General features: G+C 41.7%; 1 protein-coding gene and 1 non-coding gene across 2 annotated transcripts in view; one reads left to right on the top strand and one right to left on the bottom strand.

The window, feature by feature from the left end:
• Positions 1 to 13,491, bottom strand: part of USP50 (ubiquitin specific peptidase 50) — a 45,232-nt gene continuing 31,741 nt past the window's right edge. Inside the window, exon 7 of the mRNA XM_077881071.1 lies at positions 1 to 260. Within this exon, the coding sequence (XP_077737197.1) occupies positions 69 to 260 (192 nt within the window). The 3' untranslated portion in view covers positions 1 to 68. The remainder of the gene's footprint in view (positions 261 to 13,491) is intronic.
• LOC144303708 (U6 spliceosomal RNA) lies at positions 8,475 to 8,576 on the top strand. Its single transcript, XR_013370684.1, has one exon. It is a non-coding gene; the product is annotated as a U6 spliceosomal RNA (small nuclear RNA).

The raw sequence follows: 13,491 nt of genomic DNA on the forward strand, positions 1-13,491 counted from the left end.
TAAGTTGCAAGAGTTTAATGACAAAGCAAAACTTGGCTTTTTTGCAGTTTTCAGGAAACCCCATTTTCCTAGCTCTTGCATTTTTTTATAGGTATTGAAAAGGGCTGGCAGCTGTAGAACAGGAGATAGGCTGTAGCAGTTTGAACTGAAGTATCTGGAATCTCACTGACTCGTGTGTCATCAAAGCTATACCAGGCTTGGGTCACTGAGTTCTTGCAGAAAGCAGTGTAGTGGCCACCATCCAGATCACCAAAATGGTTCTAGGAGAAGAAGGAATGTCAGACTTACTTAGTATTCACAGGCAAATAGCTACTGGAACTAAAAAAGGTAGGGCCAAGAAATATTTTCCATAGTTGTCCCTTACACTAATTGTCCCTTTTTTGTGGTTTCATAGTAACTACAGAAAAATGATAATATTGTTAAATCCTGCATATGGCCTAACTGCTATTACTATTTTTCATTTGTTGAACTACTTCTATATTGGGCCCACTGACTATTTAAACAGTGTGAATGAGATAGGATAGTATTTGGCAGCATCAAATATTTATCACTGAATAGTGAGCACCTACTATGCATAGACTATTAAACATTAAAGGAAATTATAAGATAGTCCTCTTTCCTAAATGAGCTTACGGTTTAATTTGGAAGATGGGCTAAGGAGAGACATGAAAAAAAGACTTTTAACGTTGGGGTAAGACATTTAAACAACTCCACATTGCTACTACATAATTTGAGGAGCTTGGGCAGGAACAACCCCCTCAGTCACGTAGCATCCAGAGAAGAACCTATTCCATTCTCTTTTTCCCATGTCTTTCCTAACCTGGTAAAGGAATGTTTGAAGCAGACACTGGAGAACCTCACTTCTCAGAAGGCAGTATGGTTTAGATCAGGGGTCAACAAACAGTTGCCCATGGGCCAAATGCAGCCCACAGCCTGCTTTTGTGTGGCCTGTGAGTTAAGAATGCATTTCATATTTTGTATAGTTGAAAAAAATTAATATTTTGTGACGTGAAAATTATATGAAACCCAAATTTCAGTAAATAGTTTTATGGGATACACAGCGATGCTCATTCATTTTACATTTCTCAGTGGCTGCTTTCACACTACAACAGTAAAGGCTGAATAGTTGCAAAAGAGACCACATGGCCCACAAAGCCTAAAATATTTACTGTCTGGCCTTTTACAGAGTAAGTTTGCTGACCCCTGGTATAGAAGGAAGATGATGAATTTTTATAGTCCATTCTGAGAATTCAGCTCTAATACTACACAATGACCTTAAGTAAATTAACCTCTCTGAGCTTTAATTCCCCCATCTATGAAAATGGGGTAATAAGATATCTCTTATACAGCAGTTATTGGGTATCTTTGATATTAAGAACATATAGGAGGTACTTAATGTTCCCTTAAACCTTCATTTTCCCTACCTCTGACTTACATGTTATGGAAGTATCCCAAAGCTGACACTTAAAAGATCCAAGCTCTAGTCCTGCTCCTATGACCTTAAGCTGACATGCTTCAGCTTCATTATTTATAAAATGGTACCCATGACAGTGTGATACAATTTGAGAAAGAAATCTGGTGGATATGTAGTGTCCAGATGATGAAGTATTGTTTTGAATGGATCATCAGACTGATCACAGCTGGAATATGATGTTCAGTTTTGATAATTTAATGTAAAAAAATGTTTTTTGACATAATAGAAGGTAAAGCATCTTTCTAGATTTAAATTTCCAGCAGTTATGGCTGACAGCTAACGTGAAAGCCTTAGTTACAAAACCTTAACAAAAGTTGGATAAACTTGGTAAACACTTTGAAATGCATAGCTGATACTAAAGATTTTACAGTAAGAGTAATCCCCAATGGCCAAAAACAGGAACTAAAAACCAGGTACGTGGTTGATATTGTGACTGCCTGGGAGTAAGGACAGTTCCAGGTCTCTGGAACCAGGGTGCCTGGATTTTAAAGATTATACATGCACAGGAGGTAAAGTCTTAGGTCTCTGCAAGGTAAGGCATTGGATTGAGAGCCACACACATAGCCAGGAGTCTTAGACACTCACCTTCAATAAAGGATAAATCAGTTCTTGTCTTAGCTTAGGCTATTGATACAGAGAGTGAGTCATTCCTGGAATTTGTTACCACAGATCTGTCTTACTTGGGATTCAAAATTACACTACCTAAATGTTCTTAGAAGCCTGTGAATTTATTTTGGGGGTTATTTTGAGAATTATTTGGGTGGCACTTGGCAAAAGTATCTTTTTCTGGATAGGTGTGCCTTAATTCAGGGTGTCCAGGATACACACATACAAAATCACAATGATGCTGAGCTCACAGTTCAGAATTACAGAACACATGTAGAAACTACATCCCCATGAGTAAGTCAGAAGGCAGTAAGTGGCATGATTAACTCCCCTTCCCAAGGACTTTAGATAATAGATTTACCAAACAGAGACTACAAAAACATGTTTAAAGCGATAGACATTTAAGAGAAAGAAGCTAACAAAAAAGAGGACTTCCAGAAATGAGAAATACTTTAATATTTAGTATAAAAAGACTGACGTAGCAATTAAATAGTACATAGAATTGAAGAGACAATGAATATAAAGATAAAACTAGGGACGCCTGGGTGGCTCAGAGGTTGAGTGTCTACCTTCAGCTCAGGTCATGATCCCGGGGTCCTGGGATTGAGTCCTGCATCAGGCTCCCCACAGGGATTCTGCTCCTGCCTTTTTCTTGCCTCTGTCTCTCATGAATAATTAAATAAAATCTTAAAAAAAAAAAAAAAAAAACCTAAGGAAATTACCCTGAATGTAGTAGTGATGGAAAAACTAGATGAGAAGATTCAGTATATACCTAGAAGTTCTAAAAGGGGGGCACCTGGATGGTTCAGTAAGTTAAGCCTCTGCCTTCCGGCTCAGGTCATGATCCTGGGCTCCCGGCTCAGCAGGGAGTCTGCTTCTCCCTCTCCCTCTCCTTCTTCTCCCTCTGTGCTCCCTTTCTCTCAAATAAATAAAATCTTAAAAAAAAAAAAAAAAAAAGTTCTAGAAGAGTGTATTTTAGGAGCAAGACCATATTAAAAGTGATAATGACTGGGGCACCTGGGTGGTTCAGTGGTTGGGCATCTGCCCTTTGGCTAGGGGGTCATGATCCCAGGTTCTTGGGATCACGTCCTACATTGGGCTCCCATGGGGAGCCTGCTTCTCCCTCTGCCTCTCTGTCTCTCATGAATAGATAAAATCTTAAAAGTGATAATGACAAAACTATTAATAAAAGTCATGAATCTTCAAATTTGGGAAATATAAGACAGGAAGAACAGACCCTCCACAGTTAATCTAGGGAGAGGGCCACATAAAAGGGTAGGACGAATGGAGGCGACCATGCCCCTGGTCCACAAACAGGAGGGGCACCACCAGCCCCAAGGAGGGAGAGGATCAGACCCCACACCAGGCACCCCCAGCCCTGGGGACCTGCACTGGGAAGAGGAGTTCCTAACACCTGGCTTTGAAAACCAGTGGGGATTATCTTCAGCAGCTTCAAAAATCAGTGGGGCTTCATGCTAGGAGAGCCAGATGGAAAGAGGAAAGGGAGTCCTCGCCCTTAAAGAGCATAAAAAACAATTCAGCCAGGCGAGGTCCAGTCCCCAGATGGTGATATAGGAAGACCCTGAATTCACTGTCCCCACGGACCACACCAAGTTACATCTATTTATAGAGCGGCTCTTCCTGAAGAACTGAGGGCCAACTGAACAACGAAAGAGAACAGCAAGAAAAACGGAGACCCAGTAATTAAGGGTCTATGGGAAGGGATAATACTAAGGGACCAGGAACAGATTCCTCCGTCCTCGGGCACAGAAAAAAACCCAGTGGCTTAAAAGAGCAACCAGCACATAGAAGAGCCAGGCCTAGAACTCTGCTAAACGGCAGGGCTGCTGCTAGAACACTCTCTGGGCGGGAGGGGCTGATGGGCGCAGTGTGTGCTGCCCTTCCACCCTGACAGCAAGGCCAGTGCACCATCCAGATGCCCTAACCGGCCTGCCCCCAGACCCCCAGCACATACCACCCCGCCAGTCCCACCAAGGTGGCCACAGGGCAGTGCATGGGAACCCCCCTGGTTAGCCCTCACAATAGCTCTGGCATTTATGCCAAGGAGACACAGGCGCAAAGCATGCTGGGAGACTCCAGGCCCACCCACTTCAGCTTCAGATGGCTTATCAGGGCACCTGCGGTGCAGACCACTGTGAAACCTGCCAACTGATGTCTCCTTCAGATCCAGCTATCCTGCCGGAGGTGCTCCCTGCATCAAGTGCCCCCGGGGAGCCCCCAGCTCATGTCTGCATCGGTCCTGGCCACCCTGCCAGGTCACCTACTGCACTGGACACCCCGGAATCCTCCTGCCACACCGGCCTTGGCTCCAGTCATTCAGCCAAGGCATGCACCGAACATTCCAGGAAACCCTAGCCTGAACCTAATTTGGCTTCAGCTGTCCCATCAGTGTGAAGAGCCTTGGACAATCCACCTTGCAACCCCTTCACAGTTCCAGAGCTGTCCTGCCAGGGCACATTGTGTGTGGACATCCCAGGGACTACATACTGGCCAGTGACCATTTTAGCTTCAGCTGTGCCTCTTCTGTGCAGAGTGGCCCAAGACCTCTCAGCCTGTAGCCCACCTAGGCCCCAGCTGTCCCTCCAAGGCACCCTATGTGCGCAGACTCCTGGGACACCACAGGCTGACCCTCTGGCTTCATCTGTCCTACCAAGGTGCTCTCTGTGTGTAGAGCCCCAGCACCCTCTCCCCTGCTTGCTCCCACATAGTTTTACCTATCTCACCAGGGCACCCCCCGTAGGGACCTCCCATCCTACACAATATCTCAGCTCCAGCTACCCTGCCTGGGTGCCCCAGCACAGACTGCCCCAGGACACCTCAGCTCTCACCTATTTCGGTTTCTGTGGTCCTGCCAGGGTGCCCTCAGCACCCAGAACCCCAGGACACCATGTCCTGTGTCTGCTTCAGCTTTGGCTATCCTGACAGGGGCCTACTGCCTGGAGAGCCATGGGATCCCTGTGTTGTACCCACTTCAGCTTCAGCTGACCTGCCAGGGTGCCTGCTATGGCAGAAGCCCCAGGGCCTCTTGGCCCATACTGCACCTCTGTCCCTGTCACCTATCGAGGCACCATCTGTGCAGAGAGCCCTGGGACACCCTGGATAACATCCCACCTTAACTTTAGCTGCCTTGCTAAGGTCCCTTCTATGTGTAGAGCCTCAGCATATCCCGGCTTGCACCCACTTTAGCCTCAGCTGTCCAGTCAGGGGGACCCACTGTGTGGAGAAACCAGAGACCAAACAGTCTGCCCTTACTTCACTGTTAGCTGGGTCCTGCCAGGGCTCCCACTACATGGAGAGCCCCAGAACCCTCAGGCTACGCCATCCACAGCTCTAGCCAGCCAGTAAAAGTCACCAAGCACACAAAGTCTACATAAGGGATGACAAACACAAGATCATTCCCTCAAGTTGAGAAGGAGCCATTCCAGCTAATGCATACAAGGAAATGCAGAAAGTCAAGAAAAATGGAGACAGTGGAATATGCTCCAAAAGAAAGAACAAGACAAAACCACAGAAAAAGAACTAAATGAAATGGAGATAATATGAAAAAAAGAACCAAAAATAATGATTGTAAAGATGCTCATTGGGCTGGAAAGAAGTGTGCAAGACGTTAGTGAGACCTTCAGTAGATGGAAATATAAAAAAGAATTAATCAGAGTTGGAGAATACAATACTGAAATGAAAAAATACACTAGAGGGAATCAACAGATTAGCAGGTGAAGAAGAACATATCAACAGTCTTTAAGACAAGGCAATGGAAAGCACCCAAGCTAAGAAAGGAATCTTTAAAATGAGGATAGGTTAAGGGATCTCTTGGATAACATCAAGAGAACATTTGCATTATAGGGATCCCCAGAAGAAGTGAAAGGGGCAGAAAATTTGTTTGAGGAGGAGTGCCTGGCTCGCTCAGCCAGTAGAGCATGCAACTCTTGATCTTAGGGTTGTGGGTTCAAGCCCCATATTGGGAGGCAGAGATTTCTTTTTTAAAAAAGATCTTATGTTTAAGAAAAGAAATTTCTTCATTTGAAGAAATAACAGCTGAAAACTTCCCATACTAACCAGGGAAGGAAATAGACATCTAGCTTCCAGAACACAAAATTTAAAGAGAAAGAAAGCCAAACCTAACACTACCAAAACTTGTCAATCACAATAAAGGAAAGAGAATAAAGGACCAGAACAAAACTACAAAAACAACCAGAAAACAACAAAATGGCAGTAAGTATACCTATTAATAATTAAATGGAAATGGCCTAATTGTTCCAACCAAAACACATAAGGTGGTGGAACTGATTTAAAAAAACAAAACAAAACAAAACAAAAACAAAAACAAAAAAACCACCACCACAAACCATCTATATGCTGCCTACAAGAGACACTTCACACCTAAAGACAGACTGAAAGTGAAGGAATGGAAAAACATTTACCAAGAAAATAGAAAAGAAAAAAGCCAAGTACTAATACTTATCTCAGAGAAAATAGACTTTAAAACAAAGACTGTAAGAAGAGACAAAGAAGGGCATTACATAACAATAAAGGGATCAATTCAACAAGAGGACATAACAGTTGTAAATATCTATTCACCCAATATTGGAGTACCTAAATATATACAGCAAATATTAACATAGAGAAGTAAGTTGATAATACAATAATAGTAAAGAGTTTTAAAACCCCACTTACATCAATGGACAGATCATCCAGGGCAGGGGGAATCAATAAGGAAAGCATGTCTTTGAATGAAACACTGGACCAGATGGATGTAACAGATATATATGAACATCCCATACAAAAACAACAGAATACACATTTGAGTACATACAGAACATTCTCCAGAACATGATAGGCCACGAAAAAAGTGGCAGTAAATTTAAGAAGACTGAAACCATACCATGCATCTTTTCTGACCACAACAGTATGAAAAATAGAAATCAATCACAAGAAAAAAACTGGAAAAAAACACAAAACATGAGGAGGCTAGAAAACATTATACTAAGCAACCAATAGGAGCAATCATATAAGTTATTTTAATTTTTTTTTCATTTTGTATCTCCATTTTTGTTTTTTTTTTAATTTTTTATTGGTGTTCAATTTACTAACATACAGAATAACCCCCAGTGCCCGTCACCCATTCACTCCCACCCCCTGCCCTCCTCCCCTTCTACCACCCTAGTTCGTTTCCCAGAGTTAGCAGTCTTTACGTTCTGTCTCCCTTTCTGATATTTCCCACACATTTCTTCTCCCTTCCCTTATATTCCCTTTCACTATTATTTATATTCCCCAAATGAATGAGAACATATAATGTTTGTCCTTCTCCGACTGACTTACTTCACTCAGCATAATACCCTCCAGAAGTTATTTTAAAGAAATACATGAAAACACAAATGATCCAAAATCTTTGGGATGCAAAAGCAGTTCTAAGAGGGAAATTTATAGTAATGCAGGCCTGTCTCAAGGAACAAGGAAAATCTCAAATAACCTAAACCATACACCTAAAGGAACTAAAAAAAGAAAAAAAAAGAACAAATCAAGCCCAAGATTAGTAGAAGGAAGAAAATAATAAAGATCAGAGCAGAAATAAAGTTATAGACACACACACAAAAAAGAAAAAAGAAAAAAAAAATAATGAAACCAAGAGCTAGTTCCTTGAAAAAATAAAATTGATTTACTCCCAGCCAGACTCACCAAGAAAAAAGAGGAAGGATGCAAATAAATAAAATGAGAAATGAAAGAAGAGTAACAATCAACACCACAGAAATACAAAGGGTTATAAGAAAATATTATAAAAAGTCATTCGCTAACAAATTGGACAATCCAGAAGAAATGGATAAATTCCTAGAAACATACAATCTTCCAAAACTGAATCAGGAGGAAATAGAAAATCTGGAGAGACCGATTACTAGTAACAAAAGTGAACTGACGGGACACCTGGGTGATTCAGCGGTTTAGTGTCTGCCTTCGGCCCTGGGTGTGACCCTGGAGTCCCACATCGGGCTCCCTGCATGGAGCCTGCTTCTCCCTCTGCCTGTGTCTCTGCTTCTCTCTGTGTGTCTCTCATGAATAAATAAAATCTTTTAAAAAAAGTGAACTGGTATTCAAAAAAACTACCAAAAATAAAAGTCCAGGACCAGAAGGCTTCACAGGTGAATTATGCCAAACATTTACAGAAGAGTTAATACCCATTCTTCTCAAACTATTCCAAAAGATAGAAGAGGAACCAAAGCTTCCAAATTTATTCTATGAGGCCAGGATCACCCTGATACTAAAACCAAAGAAATCACAAAAATACTATAGGCCAATATCCCTGATGAGCATAGATGCAAAAATCCTCCACAAAATATTAACAAACTGCATTCAACTATACATTAAAGGCTCATTCACCATGCTCACTCCATCAGCACATACACTAAAATTGGAATAATATAGATTAGCATGGCCCCTGTGTGAGAATGACATTCCAATTTGCTCCAATTCCTGCTTCTTCCTCTGCCTGTGTCTCTGCCTCTCTGTGTCTCTTATGAATAAATAAAATCTTTTAAAACAACATAATACTAGAAGTCCTACCTATAGCTAGCAGACAACAAAATTTAAAAAGAGGTATCCATGTTAGTAAAGAAGTTAAACTGTCACTATTTGCAGATGACATATTAGACGTAGACAATCCTAAAGACTCCACCAAACAACTACTAGAATAAATGGATTCAGTAAAGTTGCAGGATATAAAATTAGTACCCAGAGGCCTGGGAAGATGATGGCCATAAGATGTTTGCCACATCTCACAGATCCATCTAGATAACACCCAGATCAGCATAAATAACCCAGACTGCCAGAACAAATGTCACAACTAAAGACAGGGAAGAAGCCACAGTGAAGAAGATAGAAAGGGGAAGATGCCGTAAGGGAGCGGGAACAGACCATGGCGGTCAGTGGGGGAGCGGGAGCACATGGCACCCACAAAGGCGGAAAACAGACTTTCCCACCAGGGAGGGAGCCCATAAATGGGGAGGATGAGTTTCTGTAATATTTGCCTTTGATAGGGAGAGGGGCTAAATTTCATGAGTTCTTAATACCAGCGGGGCTAAGCCTGGAATTTTAAAACTCAGTGGGCTTGGCTCTGGGAGAGACTGGAGGGCATTAGGAAGCAGCGTCCCCGCAGGACAGTCTGTGCAGGTACTGCGTAGAACCAACAGCTTGCAAAAGCACCTGGGGCGGACAGGAGGGAGAGTGATTTGCTCATCTCCGAGTGTGGCCAGGAGAGCTAGCAAGCACAGGGAGAGGCCTCAGGAACAGAGGAGCTGGCAGGTGCCATTCCCCCAACCCCAACCCCAGCATCAACAACCGCCACCTGTGGGAAAGAGCACAGCAGACTCTCCTCTAACAACTTGCCAGCACCAAGGCCCAACCCCCCGCCCCCCAAGCTTTGGCGGATCTGTCCTTCCCAGGCAGACTCAGGTCAGTCCTGGTCCCGTGGGCCCCATCCCCCAACACCAGCGCAAACTGTTAACCACATCTCCTGGACTGTGCATCTTGCAGGACATCACTTCCAGTAGCGGTGGGGGCAGGTCTCCTTTTGCGAGCAGACTACCACACAACTCAGGGCCCACAACAGGCAAAGGCAGCCTCTGCACACAACCAGACTGAAGGGAAACAAGGCCATGATTCAACAGTGGAGCATATACAACATACATAGGAGAGCCTCACAGGAACACCAGGTCCTGGGGACAGGGGACACTGTGTGGCAGGCCACTACAGGACCTCTTCTTCACAAAGCAAGAGAAGTATCTGACTTTCCTAACGCAGAGAAATAAACAGTCACAGAGAGTTAGACAAAATGAGAGACAAAGAAACATTTTCTAAATAAAAGATCAGGACCAAACCACAGATAGAGACCAAAGTGAAATGGATACAAGTAATGTGCCTGATAGAGAGTTTTCACAAAGATACTCACTGGACTTAAGAGTAGAGGACATCAGTGAGATCCTTAACAAAGAGATAAAAAAAAAAAAAAAAAACAAAGAATATCAGCTAGTTGTTTTCATTCAAAAAGCACATTGCTTAAAGTCCGTGTCTTCTGTGAGCAAAACTTTTTAGTATGTGTGGTTATCTCTTTAGTATTATAATATGTTAGGGTTAGGGATTCCCTACTTCATTTTCTTATAGGTTTGAAATTTCCAACCTTTTTTTTTTATTCTTTTTTTTTTAATTTTTTAAAATTTATTTATGATAGTCATACAGAGAGAGAGAGAGAGGCAGAGACATAGGCAGAGGGAGAAGCAGGCTCCATGCACCAGGAGCCTGACGTGAGACTCGATCCCGGGACTCCAGGATCGCGCCCTGGGCCAAAGCCAGGCACCAAACCACTGCGCCACCCAGGGATCCCGAAATTTCCAACCTTTAAGTGAATTTGTAGACCAAATTCCAAAGGAACTTTTTGTGTAAACCGTTCTTACAAAATGTGTTTGGTAAACAAACTCCTAAAATGAATTCCTAGAAGTGCTTTAGTATTTATCAAATAAATGACCGTTTCCCATAGGAAGTAAGAAAACTAAGGCTTCGTTTTATTACAACTTATAGGAAGTTGTGTGACAGGGCATCTTCTTTGCTTCCAGGGAGTGGGATGGGTCACTGGGGGCTCGGGGCTTAGTAGAATTGTCAGCTTTACTCTGATATAACTCTGAGGGTAAGGGGCAAGAACTACATTTAAGGACATGTGTTCCTGTGCTCTATTATATGGCGTTATTAATGATTAAACTGGTCTTCACAAAATTCCTAGCAGTGAAATCTTGAAGTGCATGTACTAGGCTTATGGTAAAATTATTTGGTTAGTGTTTTAGTAACATGTCATTCAAAGTGTTTTTGTTTGTTTTCCAGACAAATTGTAAGGTTGGTATGAAATAAAAATATCTAATGGTTAATTTCCCATTTTTGTTTTATGTTCTTGAGTCCTTTTCTGGTTATTTAAGGAGATTTAAAATCATTGCACTTTGGTCAGAAAAATAATATATATTTTTTAAAAAGAACCAATCAGAGATGAAGAACACAATAAGTGAAATTAAAAATACACCTGATGACATAAATAGCAGACTAGATGAAGCAGAAGAATGAATGAATAACGTGAGAGGCAGAGTATGGAAACTAACCAAGCTGAGCAAAGCAGAGGACAGAAAATTATGTAAATTGAGCATAGTCTTAGGGAACTCAGTGACTCCATTAAGCATAATAACATCCACATTATAGGGATCTCAGAAAAAGAAGAGAGAGGTAAGAGGGCAGAAAATTTACATGAAGAAATAATAGTTGAAAATTTCCTTACTCTGGGGAACACCACAGATATCCAGATCCAGATCCAAGAAGCACAGAGATTCCCACAAAAATTCAATGCAAGGAAGTCTACACAATACACATAATTAAAATGGCAAAGAGTAGTGAATAAAAGGTTTTTTAAAGCAGCAAGAAAGGGATGCCTGGGTGGTTCAGTGGCATCTGCCTTTGGCTCAGGTTGTGATCCTGGGGTCCTGGGATCATGTGGGTCGAGTTCCACATCAGGCTCCCTACAGGGAGCCTGCTTCTCCCCCTGCCTATGTATCTCATAAGTGAATAAACAAATAAATAAAAATATAAAAAAATAACACAGCCAGAAAAAGAAGACAGTTATATACAAGTGAAACCCCATAATGCTGTAAGTGGATTTTTCAGCAGGAACTTTGAATATGTCATGTCATTCCCTTCTGGCCTGCAAAATGCTGAAAGAGAAAAATCTACAGCCAAGAATACTCTATCCAGCAAGGCAAAAAAAAAAAGAAGATAGTTTCTCAGACAAAACTGAAGGAGTTCAGGACCACTAAACTAGTACTACAAGAAATATTCAAGGGAAACTTTGACTGGAAATTAAGACCATAAGTGGGATCCCTGGGCGGCGCAGCGGTTTAGCGCCTGCCTTTGGCCCAGGGCGCGATCCTGGAGACCCGGGATCGAATCCCACGTCGGGCTCCCAGTGCATGGAGCCTGCTTCTCCCTCTGCCTGTGTCTCTGCCTCTCTCTCTCTCTCTGTGACTATCATAAAAAAAAAAAAAGACCATAAGTGAGATTATGAAAAGTAAAAAATACAAAAGCAGTAAAAATAAGTATTTCTATAAATCAGTCAAGGGACTCATAAAATAAAAGGATGCAAAATAGGACACCATATACCTAAAACATGGGCAGAGGAGTAAAGAATGGTATTAAACTTAAATGACCATCAACTTAATACAGATTGCTATATGCAGAAGATGTTATATAGAAACCTAATGGTAAACATAAATAAAAAACAATGATATATATGCAAGGAATACAGAGTAAGGAATCTAAGTATATCAAAGAAAGTCAACAAAACATGAAAAAGAGAAAGAAAGGATCAGAGAATATAGAAACAACCAAAATCAAGTAACAAAATAGCAATAAATACATATTTATCAATATTACTTTGAGTGTAAATGGACTGAATGCTCCAGTCAAAAGACACAGGATGACAGAGTGGATAAAAAACAAAAACAAAAACACGAAAAACAAGACCCATCTATATGCTGCTTACAAGAGACTCATTTCAGACCAAGAGAGACCTGCAGATTGAAAGTGAAGGGATGCAGAAACATTTATCATTCAAACAGATGCCAAAAGAAAGCTGGGGTAGCAATATTTACATCGGACAAAACAGACTTTAAAACAAAGACCAGGGATCCCTGGATGGTGCAGCGGTTTGGCCCCTGCCTTTGGCCCAGGGCGCGATCCTGGAGACCCTGGATCGAATCCCACATTGGGCTCCCGGTGCATGGAGCCTGCTTCTCCCTCTGCCTGTGTCTCTGCCTCTCTCTCTCTCTCTCTCTCTGACTATCATAAATAAATAAAAATTAAAAAAAAATAAAAAATAAATAAAATCTAAAAACAAACAAACAAACAAAAAAAACAAAAAACAAAGACCAGGGCAGCCCCAGTGGCTCAGTGGTTTAGCGCCACCTTCAGCCCAGGGTGTGATCCTGGAGACCCAGGATCGAGTCCCACATTGGGCTCCCTGCATGGAGCCTGCTTCTCTCTCTGTGTCTCTCATTAATTAATTAATTAATTAATTAATTAATTAATTAAATAAAATATAAAATAAAATCTTAAAAAAAGACCATAACAGGAGACAAAGAAGGACACTATATAATAAGAAAAGGGATGATCCAACAAGAGGCTGTAACAATTGTACATATTTGTGCACCCAACATAGAAGCTCCCCAAATACATTAAGTGGTTAATAACAAACATAAAGGAACCAATCAATAATAATATAATAATAGTAGGGGACTTTAACACCCCTCTTACATCAGTGGACACATTATGTAAACAGAAAATTAACAAGAAAATAATGGCTTTGAATGATG

Source organism: Canis aureus, chromosome 32 (assembly GCF_053574225.1).
Source record: "Canis aureus isolate CA01 chromosome 32, VMU_Caureus_v.1.0, whole genome shotgun sequence".
Classification (NCBI taxonomy): domain Eukaryota; kingdom Metazoa; phylum Chordata; class Mammalia; order Carnivora; family Canidae; genus Canis; species Canis aureus.